This window comes from Leucoraja erinacea, chromosome 4, assembly GCF_028641065.1.
Source record: "Leucoraja erinacea ecotype New England chromosome 4, Leri_hhj_1, whole genome shotgun sequence".
Classification (NCBI taxonomy): Eukaryota; Metazoa; Chordata; class Chondrichthyes; order Rajiformes; family Rajidae; genus Leucoraja; species Leucoraja erinaceus.
In genome coordinates, this window is record NC_073380.1 from 12,349,954 (window position 1) to 12,364,428 (window position 14,475).

Here is a 14,475-nt window from a genome sequence, read left to right on the forward strand (position 1 = left end):
GCCCCTTCACTGTCCATCTTTAAATGCTCCCTAAAAAATCACTTTTATTCACTGGCTTTCGACACTGGCTGAGACATTGTTCCTGTTTTAGTGCTTTTAATGTCTTAATTTTTACTGTTTTTATAGTCCTGTCGTCTTAATGGTTTTAGTAGTTTGTAATAACTTTTTGTTGACTTCCCATGTACAGCACTTTGTGGTAACTGATGTTGTCTAAAAGCGCTTTATAAATAAAGTTATTATTATAAAGTTATTATTGAAAGCATCCGGTGAATTGGCCTCCACTGCCTTCTGAGGCAGAGAATTCCACAGGTTCACAACTCTCTGGGTGAAAATTTTTTCCTCACCTACATTCTAAATGGCTTACCCCTTATTCTTAAACTGTGGGCCCCTGGTTTTGGACTTCCCCAAATTCGGGAACATGTTTCTTGAGCAACCTCGGGCAACACTCTGGTAAAACCTTTCCGCACCCTCGCGCCTAATTATGTGAAAGGACAGGATTGTATTCACCAATTTGCTCATGAAAGGAAATGTGGAGAGGATGCTTCCAGTGGTGGGAGAGTCCAGGACCAGAGGGCACAGCCTCAGAATAAAAGGACGTAAAAGGGTGGTGAATCTGTTGAATTCATTACAACGGACGGCTGTGGAGGCCAAGTCATTTTTAAAGCAGAGATTGAAAGATTCGTCATTAGTAAGAGTGTCAAAGGTTTACGGGGAGAAGGCAGGAAAATGGGATTGAGAGGGACAAATAGATCCAGCCATGATTGGATCATAGAGCAGACCTGATGGGCCGAATGGCCTAAATCTGTTCCGATATCATGATATTATGACGTCTTGATCTTTTTATTGTCATAATCTCATCAATAATGCCACAGAAGGCTGTGGAGGTCATATCAGTGGATATTTTTAAGGCAGAGATAGATAGATTCTTGATTAGTACGGGTGTCAGGGGTTATGGGGCGAAGGCAGGAGAATGGGGTTCGGAGGGAGAGGTAGATCAGCCATGATTGAATGGCGGAGTAGACTTGATGGGCCGAATGGCGTAATTCTACTCCTATTCCTTATGACCTCATAACCTTATGATCTATAAAACAGCCTCTTCTATACAGTGGCTTGCAAAAGTATTCATACTCCTTGAACTTTTCCACATTTTGTCACGTTACAACCACAAACGTAAATGTATTTTATTGGGATTTTATGTGATAGACCAACACAAAGTGGTGCATAATTGCGAAGTGGAAGGAAAATGTTACATGGTTTTCAAATTTTTTTACAAATAAAAAACTGAAAAGTGTGGCGTGCAAAAGTATTCTGCCCCCCTGAGTCAATACTTTGTAGACCCACCTTTCGCTGCAATTATAGCTGCAAGTCTTTTGGGGTATGTCTCTACCAGCTTTGCACATCTGAAATTTTTGCCCATTCTTCTTTGCAAAATAGCTCAAGCTCAGTCAGATTGGATGGAGAGCGTCTGTGAACAGCAATTTTCAAGTCTTGCCAGAGATTCTCAATTGGATTTAGGTCTGGACTTTGACTGGGCCATTCTAACACATGAATATGCTTTGATCTAAACCATTCCATTGTAGCTCTGGCTGTATGTTTAGGGTTGTTGGCCTGCTGGAAGGTGAACCTCCACCCCAGTCTCAAGTCTTTTGCAGACTCTAACAGGTTTTCTTCCAAGATTGCCCTGTATTTGGCTCCATCTGTCTTCCCATCAACTCTGACCAGCTTCCCTGTCCCTGCTGAAGAAAAGCATCCCCACAGCATGATATATATATCTAAGCACATTAAACAGTTTTGCACATGGGAAGCTTTAAAACGTTTGTCTTTAATTGTAACGACTATTTGATATTTTTCCTTACATGAGTTTATAAAATGATATGTGATTATTCCATTGAGTTATAGTTTAGTTCTGTGATACCTGGTGACAACGTTATGATGAACAACACAGGATGCAAATTGCAGCAGGATCTGGATCGATTGGCCAGGTGGGCGGAGGAATGGTTGATGGAGTTTAATACAGAGAAGTGTGAGGTGTTGCATTTTGGGACGTCTAACAAGGGCAGGACCAACACAGTGAATGGTAGGCCTCTGGGGAGTGTTGTAGAGCAGAGGGATCTCGGAATGCAGGTGCACGGTTTCTTGAAGGTGGAGTCGCAGGTAGATAAGGTGATCAAAAAGGGTTTTGGCACATTGGCCTTCATCAGTCAGAGTATTGAGTATAGAGGTTGGGAGGTAATGTTGCAGTTGTATAAGACTTTAATGAGACCACATTTTGAGTATTGTGTTCAGTACTGGGCACCACGTTATAGGAAATACGTTGTCAAGCTGGAAAGGGTACAGAGAAGGTTTGCGAGGATGTTGCCAGAACTAGAGGGTCTGAGCTATAGGGAGTGGCTGAGTAGGCTGGGACTCTATTCCCTGGAGCGCAGGAGAGGAATACATCGGGTAGATGCACAGAGTCTTTTGTCCAGCGTAGGGGAGTCGAGGACCAGAGGACATGGGTTTAAGGTGAAGGCGAAAAGATTTAATACGAATCGGAGTGGTATCTTTTTCACACAAAGGGTGGTGGGTGCATGGAACAAGCTGCCAGAGGAGGTTGTTGAGGCTGGGACTATCCCAACGGTTGTGAAACAGTTGGACAGGTGCATGGATTGGGCAGGCTTGGAGGGATATGGAACCAAACGCAGGCAGATGTGACTAGTGTAGCTGGGGCATGTTGGCCGGTGTGGGCAAGTCGGGCTGAAGGGCCTGTTTCCACGCTGCATCACTCTATGACTCTATGACACACTTGGTCAAGCTTAATGTGGCCATCGTCTCCCGTGGCAACCAGCCCGTCCTCATGGAAATCCACTACCAGACGAATATGTGGCCTCTGATTTATCATTGACTTACACCAATGATTCATATGAGGGATCGAGGGTGTGTGAGCTTGCAATGGCTTTGGATGTGCGGATAGGGGGTCCTGTCCCGTTTCATACTCGCTAGAATTTAGAAGATTGAGGGGGGATCTTATAGAAACTTACAAAATTCTTAAGGGGTTGGACAGCCTAGATGCAGGAAGATTGTTCCCGATGTTGGGGAAGTCCAGAACAACGGGTCACAGCTTAAGGATAAGGGGGAAATCCTTTAGGACCGAGATGAGAAAAACCTTTTTCACACAGAGAGTGGTGAATCTCTGGAACTCTCTGCCACAGAGAGTAGTTGAGGCCAGTTCATTGGCTATATTTAAGAGGGAGTTAGATGTGGCCCTTGTGGCTAAAGGGATCAGGGGGTATGGAGAGCAGGCAGGTACGGGATACTGAGTTGGGTGATCAGCCATGATCATATTGAATGGCGGTGCAGGCTCGAAGGGCCAAATGGTCGACTCCTGCACCTATTGTCTATGTTTCTATGTCTCTCTCCCTAAATCGAGCTGCTTCAGCTGCTGTCGCATCCACCTTGGCAACATTCAGGATCTTCGTTAGCCAGCCGATCCGTAAACATCACCCATTCCTTCTCTCCGGAGATGCTGCCTGCCCCCCTGTCTATCTTCAGCGTAAACCAGCAGGAATGGGGTACTGATTTTGGATGATCAGCCATGATCATATTGAATGGCGGTGCTGGCTCGAGGGGCCGAATGGCCTACTACTGCACCTATTTTCCACGTTTCTATCTGCAGTTGTTTTCTACAGCCAGATCAATTAGCTCAATAATCCAAGCGGCATTCAGTCACGTTCATAGGGTCTCAGAGCAGAATTTGGCCGTTCGGCCCATCAAGTCTACTCCGCCATTCAATCATGGCTGATCTATCTCTCCCTCTCAACCACATTCTCCTGCCTTCTCCCCATCACCCCTGACACCCGCACCAATCAAGAATCTTATCTATCTCTACCTCGAAAAATATCCATTGACTTGACCTCCACAGCCTTCTGTGGCAATGAGTTCCACAGATTCACCACCCACTGACCAAAAAAATTCCCTCTCATGTCCTTTTATAAAGTGCTTAAAATGGAAGGCTCGTACCAAAAATGTAATACTAAAGATGGTACAGAGTGCAGGAGTAAGGCAGCGGGTCAGGCAGCATTTTAGTGAGAACATGGATCGGTGGCGTTTCTGGTTGGGATCCTTCTTCAGACATCCCAACCCGGAACATCACCTACCCATGTTCTCCAGAGATGCTGCCTGTTCTGCTGAGTTACTCCAGCATTTTGACTATCGTCGGTGTAATATAGCTTCTGCAGTTCCTTCCTACGCATTCTCCAGAGATGCTGCCTGTAATGCTGAGTTACTCCAGCATTTTGACTATCGTCGGTGTAATATAGCTTCTGCAGTTCCTTCCTACGCATTCTCCAGAGATGCTGCCTGACCCACTGCATTACTCCAGCACTTTGTGTCTTCTTTTGTAAACCAGCTTCTGCAGTTCCTTGTGTCTGCACTTCAGTGCTCCACTACGAAATCTCATCTATGTATGCCTACGTTGAAGAAGTTCTCCTATCCTTCTCCTGCAAACAGACTGAAGAAGGGTCCCGACCGGAAACATCGGCTCTCCGTGTTATCCTGTGATTCTCCCTGACCCGCTGATTACTCCAGCACTTTCTGTCTTCATCTAGTTTGTCCTATATAAGTCTTCTGTCCAAGAGCAAGATAACTAACACTTAATTAGAGTCATAGAATGATACAGTGTGAAAACAGGCTCTTCGGCCCAACTTTCCCACACCGGCCAATATCTCCCAGCCACACTTGTCCCACTTGCCTGCGTTTGGTTCATATCCCTCCAAACCAGTCCTATCCAATAGACAGTAGGTGCAGGGGTAGGCCATTCGGCCCCTCGAGCCAGCACAGCCATTCAAAGTGATCATGGCTGATCATCCCCAATCAGTACCCCGTTCCTGCCTTCTCCCCATATACCCTGACTGCTATGTTTAAGAGCCCGATCTAGCTCTCTCTTAAAAGTATCCAGAGAATCGGCCTCCACCGCCCTCTGAGGCAGAGAATTCCACAGACTCACAACTGTGTGAAAAAGTGTTTCCTCATCTCCATTCTCAATGGCTTACCCCTTATTCTTAAACTGTGGCCCCTGGTTCTGGTCACCTCCCAACATGTTTCTAGCGTGTCCAAACCCTTAATGTAACTGTCTAATTCATGTACCTGTCTAACTGTTTCTCAAACGATGGGATGGTCACAGCCTCAACTACCTCTCTGGCAGCTTGTTGCAAACACCCAGGGGCGGCAAACCCTGGGGGGGGGGGGGGGGGGGGGGGGGCAGAGGGGACACGTGGGGGGGGAGGGGACCCCCCCCCCCCCCATGTTTTGAGAGGTGGGGGACATCCCCCCAAGTTTTTGTGATCCCGATTTTAAAATCGCCGTTTTTAGTGCTGGATTCAACCTCCGAAGCCGCGTGCGCGTGCTCGTGCATGTGCGTGTGTGTGTGTGTGTGTGCGTGCGCGTGCTTGTGCGTGCGTGCGTGTGTGTGTGTGTCCCATCCATGTTTTGATAGTGAGTTCCGTTCTTGTAAACACCCACCACCCGATGTGTGAAAAAGTTACCCCTCAGATTCCTATTAAATCTTTTCCCCTTCACCTTGTACCTGTGTCCTCTGGTCCTCGATTTATATCAACGGGTCAAGAGCTTCAAATGGTGGACGTGCATATTTCTGAAGATCTCTCCTGGTCAGAGAACACTGATGCAATTATAAAGAAAACATATCAGTGCCTCTACTTCCTGAGAAGATTACGGAGAGTCAGTATGTCAAGGAGGACTCTCTCTAACTTCTACAGGTGCACAGTGGAGAGCATGCTGAAAAGCTGAAAAGACTACAAAAAGTGGTAAACACTGTCCAGTCCATCATCAGCTCTGACCTCCCTTCCATTGAGGGGATCTATCGCAGTCGCTGCCTCAAAAAGGCTGCCAGCATGATTAAGGACCCACACCACCCTGGCCACACACTCATCTCCCCACTACCTTCAGGTAGAAGGTACATGAGCCTGAAGACTGAAGACTGCAAGGTTCAGGAATAGCTACTTCCCCACAGCCATCAGGTTATTAAACTCAACTCAAACAAAACTCTGAACATTAATAGCCCATTATCTGTTTATTTGCACTTTATCAGTGTATTTATTCACGTGTGTATATATTTATACAATGGTATATGGACACACTGATCTGTTCTGTATTCATGCCTACTATAGTCTGTTGTGCTGAAGCAAAGTAAGAATTTCATTGTCCTATCTGGGACACATGACAATAAATTCACTTGAATCTTGAATCGATTCACCTACTCTTCAGCAATTCACTAAACTAAACTATACTGTGGATTCATTGCCACAGAATGCTGTGGAGGCCATGTCAGTGGATATTATTAAGATAGGGTTGGATAGATTCTTGATTAGTACTGACTGGGGTGCCAGGGGTTATGGGGAAGAAGCCATGTCAGAAGAATGATAGATCAGCCATGATTGAGATAGATCAGCCATGATTGGAGTAGTAGACTCTCTCTTCCCCTCCTCTTCCCCCTCCCTCCCCCCCTCTCCCTCTTCCCCCTCTTCCCCCCCTCTCCCCTCTACCCCCCCTCTCTTACCCTCCCCCTCTCTTCCCCCCCCTCTCTTTCCCCCCTCTCTCTTTTCCCCCCCTCTCTCTTTCCCCCTCCCCTCTCTCTTTCCCCCTCTCTCTTTCCCCCTCTCTCCTTCTATCTTGCCCCCTGTCTACCTCCCTCTTTCCCTCTCTCCCCCTCTCTATTTCCCTTTCTCCCCCCCCCCTTTCCCTCCCCCTCTCTCCCCCTCTCTCCTCTACCCCCCCCCCCCCTCCTCTGATAGACTTGGAGAATTGAGGGGCCAAATGGCCTAATTCTGCTCCCTTCACCGATGCGCTTATGAACTAATGAATTAAACATCCTTGAAGTGCACCTGGCCCTCTGGTTGCAACGGTACAGCCTGAGCCACCCTGACACGATGCCAGGGCCCCATTGTGAGATTGACCAATATTACTTGAAAACTCGGTCAAATGTAACCTCAGTTCCAATTCCCACAACCTCTTTGACAAAACATCTCGCCCAACACTCAAAACACCAGTGGGAATTTAAAATAAACGAATGTGTAATTCATGAGTAAACTCTGGAAGGAATCCAAGAAAAACCTGGAATAAAATCTTTTTCTTTGATGAGCCAAAAAAACGGTGATGCGAGTTTGTTAATAGATGTCTTTCATGTACGTTCAACCTTGCACCAGTGTCCAGCAGAGGAATGCCAAGAATTTATACATGACCAGGCCGGGACAATGTACACACACTCCAAAGAATGGCCCTGTATTTAAATGGCTGGTGAGATAGAGTCCTTGTAAGGAAAGACAGGTAAGGAAGAGTGATGTCCACAGAACCAGGTCATTTGAGCGTGAGCTTTCAAAAACAGTGGTGTGCGGTGCTGGGAGAACTGATGTGGTATAGGGTGCTGTGAGTTGCGTACCAGATTTCAACTCTCTCCTTCATCTTCCGTGGGTTTAGAATGGCTCTTAAGTTGCTGCACCTCCTTTACACATGTCTAAGTATCTGTTTTGAGTCCGGGGGCGGGGCAGCGGTAGAGCTGCTGCCTCACAGCGCCAGAGACCAAGAGTTCGATCCTGACCAAGGGTGCTGTCTGTCCGTATCTGTACGTTCTCCCCGCGACCGTGTGGGTTTTCTCCGGTTGCTCCGGTTTCTTCCCACACGGCCATGATGAGACAGTCGTGAGTGTAAAAATGCCAGGCACTTCTTTGGACTTTGGAGGTTAGAGATGCAGCGTGGAAACGGGCCCTTCATGCCCAACGACACTGCGTTAACCAGCGATCGTCCCGTACACTCGCACCATCCTACACACGAGGGGCAATTTACAGTTTTGTTTTTTAACCGAAGGCCAATTAACCGACCATCCAGTACATCGTTGGAGAGTGGGAGGAAACCGGAACACCTGGAGACAACCCACACGGTCACAGGGTCCAAACTCTGTACAGGCAGCACCCGTGGTCAGGATCGAACCCGTGTCTCCGGGTCTACCGCTGCTCCAACATGCCGCCCCTTGAACAAGAAGAAAGAGACCACAGATTCTGGACAACTTTTGTCAACGTTTTAAAGCAGCATTTTTTTTTTTTTTTTAAATTTTATTAAAAAAAATTAATTCAATTATTAAAAAAATTATATTACACTACAATAAAACAAATCAGATCCCACCACCATAATACAAAACAAACAAATATCCTTAATAAACTACTGTACAGTTATCTTACACTACTTGTCAAGGATACATTCAACACCCTGCGGAGCCCAGCGGTCTCGGAACTCTCTCAGGGTGCCCGTGGACCGGGCGTATTCCCTTTCTAACGCGCACCCGGGCGCGGACGTATCCCCGGATTGGGTAGAGCCCTCCACAGCCTGGCGCCGTGACTCGCGGATGGCCAGCTTGGCCAGGCCCAGGAGCAACCCAACCAGGACATCTTCAGCCCAACCATCTCCCCTACGCACAGGGTGTCCAAAGATGAGGATAAAGCAGCATCTTTCGAGGTTTCCCCTGCTTCCAGCTCTCTTGAAAACACAATTCTCTTAATCTAAGTTCTGCTCACCATCACAAATATTGACTCTCCCTTGAACATGTCTGGAGACAAGTCAAGCTGGTTACGGTACTTTGTATGAATTACAGATACTTACCCATATGGACACTGGTGCAGCAACACTCTCAAGCAATTAATCTTAAGGTGATGGGAAATGTAACTCAAAAGAGATAAGTTTGGTGCTGTGATTTCATCGTTGGACTGGGACTGGTGGATATATTTCTGGTTATTTATTATAAATGAGTTTGATGAAGGGCCTTGTCTCCAGAGATGCTGCCTGTCCCGCTGAGTTACTCCAGCATTTTGTGTCTATCTTTGGTGTAAACCAGCATCTGCAGTTCCTTCCTACACACATCCCTCATGATATATCCAATGTTCGCAGAGTCACACAGTGTGGAAACAGGCCCTTCGGCTCAACTTGCCCACACCTAGCTACATAGTCCCACCTGCTTGCGTTTGGTCCATATCCCTCTAAATCTATCCTATCCATGTACCTGTCTAAGAAGGAACTGCAGATGCTGGAAAATCGAAGGTAGACAAAAGTGCTGGAGAAACTCAGCGGGTGCAGCAGCATCTATGGAGCGAAGAAATAGGCACCGTTTCGGGCCGATACCCTTCTTCAGACCCTTCTTAGACATGTACCTGTCTAAATGTTTCTTAAACATTGCAACAGTCCCAGCCTCAACTACCTCTTCCAGCAGCTCGTTCCTTACACCCACCACCCTTTGTGACAAAAAAGTTGCCTCTCTGGTTTCTATTAAATCTTTCCCCCCTCACCTTAAAACTATGTCCTCTGGTCCTCGATTCCCCTACTCTGGGCAAGAGACTGTGCATCTACCCGATCTATTCCTCCCATGATTTTGTACACCTCTATAATATAACTCCTCATCCTCCTGCGCTCCAAGGAATGGAGACCCAGCCTACTCGACCTCTCCCAATAGCTCTGGCCCTCGAGTCCTGGCATCATCCTCCCGCATCTTCTCTGCCCCCTTTCCGGCTGAATTGTTTTTTGTTATTTTACTGACGCAGATTTCTCCCGAGTCGGTGCTGATGACATCCAACTTGTACGGACCATCCGGCAGTAACGCTCTGCTCACGTTCCCATCGCTGGAGGTTGCCAAGCAAGCTCTGTTGGACAAGAATCGGCAGCACATTGGCAGTCGCTACGTGGACCTTTACCTGTCGTGAGATATGGTGCGTGTCGTCTGTACGGTAACCAGGCAAATTGTATGTCCATATAAGATCACGAGTGATAGGAGCAAAATTAGACCATTCGGCCCATCAAGTCTACTCCGCCATTCAATCATGGCTGATCTATCTCTCCCATTCTCCCGCCCTCTCTCCATAACCTCTGACACCCATACTAATCAAGAATCTATCTATCTCTGCCTTAAATATATCCACTGACTAGGCCTCCACAGCCTTCTGTGACAAAGGATTCCACAAATTCACCACCCTCTGACTAAAGACATTTCTCCTCATCTCCTACCCTAAAAGGACGTCCTTTAATTCTGAGTCTGTGACCTCTAGTCCTAGACCAGGGGTGGGGAACCTTTCCATGGTGGAATGCTGCATTAAGTTGGCTGTAATCTAATAAGGCCGCATCCAAGAAACTTCAATTAGATATACTTCAAAATGTACATTATTTTGTTAAAATAGCCCTCATGGCTTACTAATGTTTTAATTGTGGCCGTCAGTCGGGGAGGATTATTTTGTTGAATCTTCTTTTACTCTTTGGTATTTTAAAATACGTTCATTTTAAGATTAAAATAAAAATACTAAAAGATGAACAAAAACATATTAATAAGAATAAAAAGATTTGTTCTACAAAATTTGGATTCATTCAAAAGGCCGCACTAATGCCCTGTCCCACTTAGGAAACCTGAACGGAAACCTCTGGAGATTTTGTGCCCCACCCAAGGTTTCCGTGCGGTTCCCGGAGGTTTTTGTCAGTCTCCCTGCCTGCTTCCACTACCTGCAACCTCCGGCAGCCACCTGCAACCTCTGGGAACCGCACGGAAACCTTGGGTGGGGCGAAAAGTCTCCAAAGGTTTCCGTTCAGGTTTCCTAAGGGGCATTAATGGCCTAGAAGGCCGTAGGTTCCCTACCCCTGTCCTAGACTCTCCCACTAGTGGAAACATCCTCTCCACATCCACTATATCCAAGCCTTTCACTATTCTGTATGTTTCAATGAGGTGTCCCCCCCCCCACCCCCACCCCCTTATTCTTCTAAACTCCAGCAAGTTCTGGCCTGGTGCCGACAAACATTTGTCATAAGTTGATGGAACAAATAGTGATATCTGTTATCAAATGTAAGATGGGAATTGAAGAAGGGCTGGATGTTGAATGAATGTATACGTTATCACCAAATATCAAAATTATCGTTGTTTGCAATGTTGAAGCTTTTTATGCAGTTTGACACTTATGTATAGGAAATTCAATATCATCCTTAATATTAAGAAATAATGTGTATATATAACATTTATCTCTGTTAATCAATATACAACTTGACTTGCCCCTTGTAGACACAAAGAACCACAGATGCTGGTTTACAAAAAAAAGGCACAAAGTGCTGGAGTAACTCAGCGGGCCAGGTAGCATCTCAGAAGAATATGGATAGGTGACGTTTCTGGTCAGGACCCTTCTTTAGAGTCTGAACTATATTCTCCGGAGATGCTGCCTGACCTGCTGAGTTACTCCAGCACTTTTTTGACAAGCCACCTTCATGCCATTTATTAGTTTAATGCCTCTTCCTTCTAAATTCGCAATGTAATAAATGTATATGGATTTAAAAAATCTTTATTTCAGCACATCCTTAATATTGTGATACACATCTTTACAGGGATCTTAAGAGTCCTTTATCACTGGAACCTGCGGGTGCAGAATAACTAGTGCACCTATAGCAAAGAATTTCCTTGCTTGAGGTACTTCTGTGCAATTAGACATAGAATGGACAATAGACAATAGACAATAGGTGCAGGAGTAGGCCATTTGACCCTTCGAGCCAGCACCGCCATTCAATGTGATGATGGCTGATCATCCCTAACCAGTACCCCGTTCCTGTCTTCTCCCCATATCCCCTGACTCCGCTATTTTTAAGAGCCCTATCTAGCTCTCTCTTGAAAACATCCAGAGAACCTGCCTCCACCGCCCTCTGAGGCAGTGAATTCCACAGACTCACCACTCTCTGTGAGAAAAAGTGTTATCTCGTCTCCGTTCTAAATGGCTTACCCCTTATTCTTAAACTGTGGCCCCTGGTTCTGGACTCCCCCAACATTGGGAATATGTTTCCTGCCTCTATTGTGTCCAAGCCCTTAACGATCTTATATGTTTCACTGAGATCTCCTCTCATCCTTCTAAACTCCAGAGTGTACAAGCCCAGCTGCTCCATTCTCTCAGCATATGACAGTCCCGCCATTCCGGGAATTAACCTTGTAAACCTACACTGTACTCCCTCAATAGCAAGAATGTCCTTCCTCAAATTAGGGGACTAAAACTGCACACAATACTCCAGGTGTGGTCTCACTAGGGTTCTGTACAACTGCAGAAGGACCTCTTTGCTCCTATATTCGATTCCTCTTGTTATAAAATGAAAACAGGCCCTTCGGCCCAACTTGCCCGCACTGACCAAGATGCCCCATCTACACTCATCCCAGCTGCCGATGTTTGGCCCATATCCCTCTAAACATTTCCTCTCCACGTACCTGCCCGAATGTCTTCTTAATTCTCTGCTAGTTGTTATTGTTTCAGTAACACATCTGAATAGCATTCATTTCTGCCAGATATTCCTCTGATAAATATATGCACAAGGTCTCCAAGTAACTGAAGTCTCTTCTGTGCCATTATATGCCATCCTGTGCCTGAACGTGACACAACTTAACTGATGCATTATAAGAAGGGTCATATGTATAAAAATCATTACTGTTTCACGTTTAGTTTAGTCTAATTGAGTTTAGAGATACAGCTCGGAAACAGACCCTTCGGCCCACCGAGTCCGCACCGACCAGCGATCCCTGCACACTATCACCATCAACACACTGGAGACAATTTACATTTATACCAAGCCAATTTACCTACAAACCTGTAGTCAGGATTGAACCCGGGTCTCTGGCGCTGTGAGGCAGTAACTCTACATGCACACAAACTGATGGATTTAATCAATTGCATGTTCCATATCCTTTCATGATTAACATTATTGTAGTGGATGATCTGTATAAAGCAGTCTCTTCTCCTTGATAGAATCCAATCTCTTCACGAGGCACATACCTGCCATTTGACAGGGAACTATTCCATGTCTTTCTTTCCTTCAGTTTCCCCAAATTGGAAGTTTATTTATTCTGCTATTTAAAAGATTTTAATATAAGACTATCACCACTTATTGCAAATGCAGCTTTTGGCATAAAATAAAAATCATATTGAAATGATTGTATACATGTGAATTGTTTACACACTGTCATACACACTGTCAGTTTTATTCCAATTATGTGCCTTCGAAAATAATTTGTATCAAGTAGCAATGATATGGTTCTAATATGCCTTTTATATACTAGGACCATTGAGAGCAATATTTTGTATATTATTCTTTCGACTCTCAGAACTGAGCTTCATCTTCAGGTCTGTTTATAACGAGGATGCAAGGTGGAAAATGTTAGACACATCATTAGTTTAATTGTTCTGCAATTCAAATGACACAAATTTATGCATGTTTAGATCATAGATTTCTAGTTTTTTGTTTCTCAATTCCATTAAAGGATATTGGTTAGTTAAATATTACCTGTTTGTTTAGTTTATTTTTGAGGTACAGAGCGGAGACAGGCCCTTCGACCCACCGAGTCCGATCCGACCAGCCATCCCCCCCGTAATTAACGCTATCCTACACACACACACACACACACGCACGCACGCACGCACGCACACACACACACACACACACACACACACACACACACACACACACACACACACACACACACACACACACACACACACACACACACACACACACACACACACACACACACACACACACACACCTGGGACAATTTTTATATTTATACCAAGCCAAATAACCTACAAACCTGTATGTCTTTAGACTATGGGTGGAAACCAAAGATCTTGGGGAAAACCCACACAGGTCACGGGGAGAACGTGCAAACACCGTTCAGACAGCACCCTTAGCCAGGATCGAACCCGGGTCTCTGGCAACTCTACCGCTGCACCACTGTGCAATTGTATTCTGCAATGGTACAATAGAACATAGATCAGTAAAGCACAGAAACAGGCCATTCGCCACACATTACCAGAAATGCTTTATAAATCAGCAACTGTGAGCACTAATGTGGAATAAAGCTTTTTATGCAGCGTAATATGTTCAGGAGGACAATACCTGCATGTACTTCAGAGTTAGGTCATGTGAAGCTGTTATCCAAATGTTTAAATGCAAGAAATGTCAATGGAATGATTTTTTAAAAAGGTAATACAGTATTCTCAATTCTATATTTGTTATAACATTTCTATATTGTATTGTTCAATGCTAAATAAAATGATGATAAGGATTTTGAGCGATTTTTTTTTTGGTCTTGGATTGGGTTAACATACGATGAGCGTTTGGCGGCGCTGGGCCTGTGCTCGCTGGAGTTTAGAATGATGGGGGAGCGGGGGTTACCTCATTGAAACTTACTGAATAATGACTGGATAGAATGGATGTAGTGAGGATGTTTCCACTAGTGGGAGAGGCCATGGCCTCAGAATAAAAGGATGCACCTTTAGAAAGGAGATGAGGAGGAATTTCTTTCGTCAGAGGGTGGTCAATCTGTGGAATTCATTCCCAGTGAAGGCTGTGGAGGTCAAGTCAGTGGATATTTCTAAGGCAGAGATTGACAAACTTGATTAATACGGGTGTCGAGGTTTTTGCGGAGAGGCAGGA

At 45.4% G+C, this 14,475-nt stretch overlaps 1 protein-coding gene across 6 annotated transcripts in view; it reads left to right on the forward strand.

Annotated features, from left to right (window-relative positions):
- LOC129696152 (epithelial splicing regulatory protein 1-like) overlaps positions 1-14,104 on the forward strand; it is a 111,367-nt gene extending 97,263 nt beyond the window's left edge. For 4 of the 6 annotated variants that reach the window (XM_055633680.1, XM_055633677.1, XM_055633683.1 and 1 more), the window contains one exon: positions 9,579-14,104. In XM_055633680.1, coding sequence (XP_055489655.1) covers positions 9,579-9,737 — 159 coding nt within the window. In that variant the 3' untranslated portion in view covers positions 9,738-14,104. Of the gene's footprint in view, positions 1-7,199; positions 7,321-9,578 lie in introns of all 6 variants that reach the window. The other 2 variants (XM_055633679.1, XM_055633682.1) reach the window with 1 other exon arrangement.
- Positions 14,105-14,475: the final 371 nt, after the last annotated feature.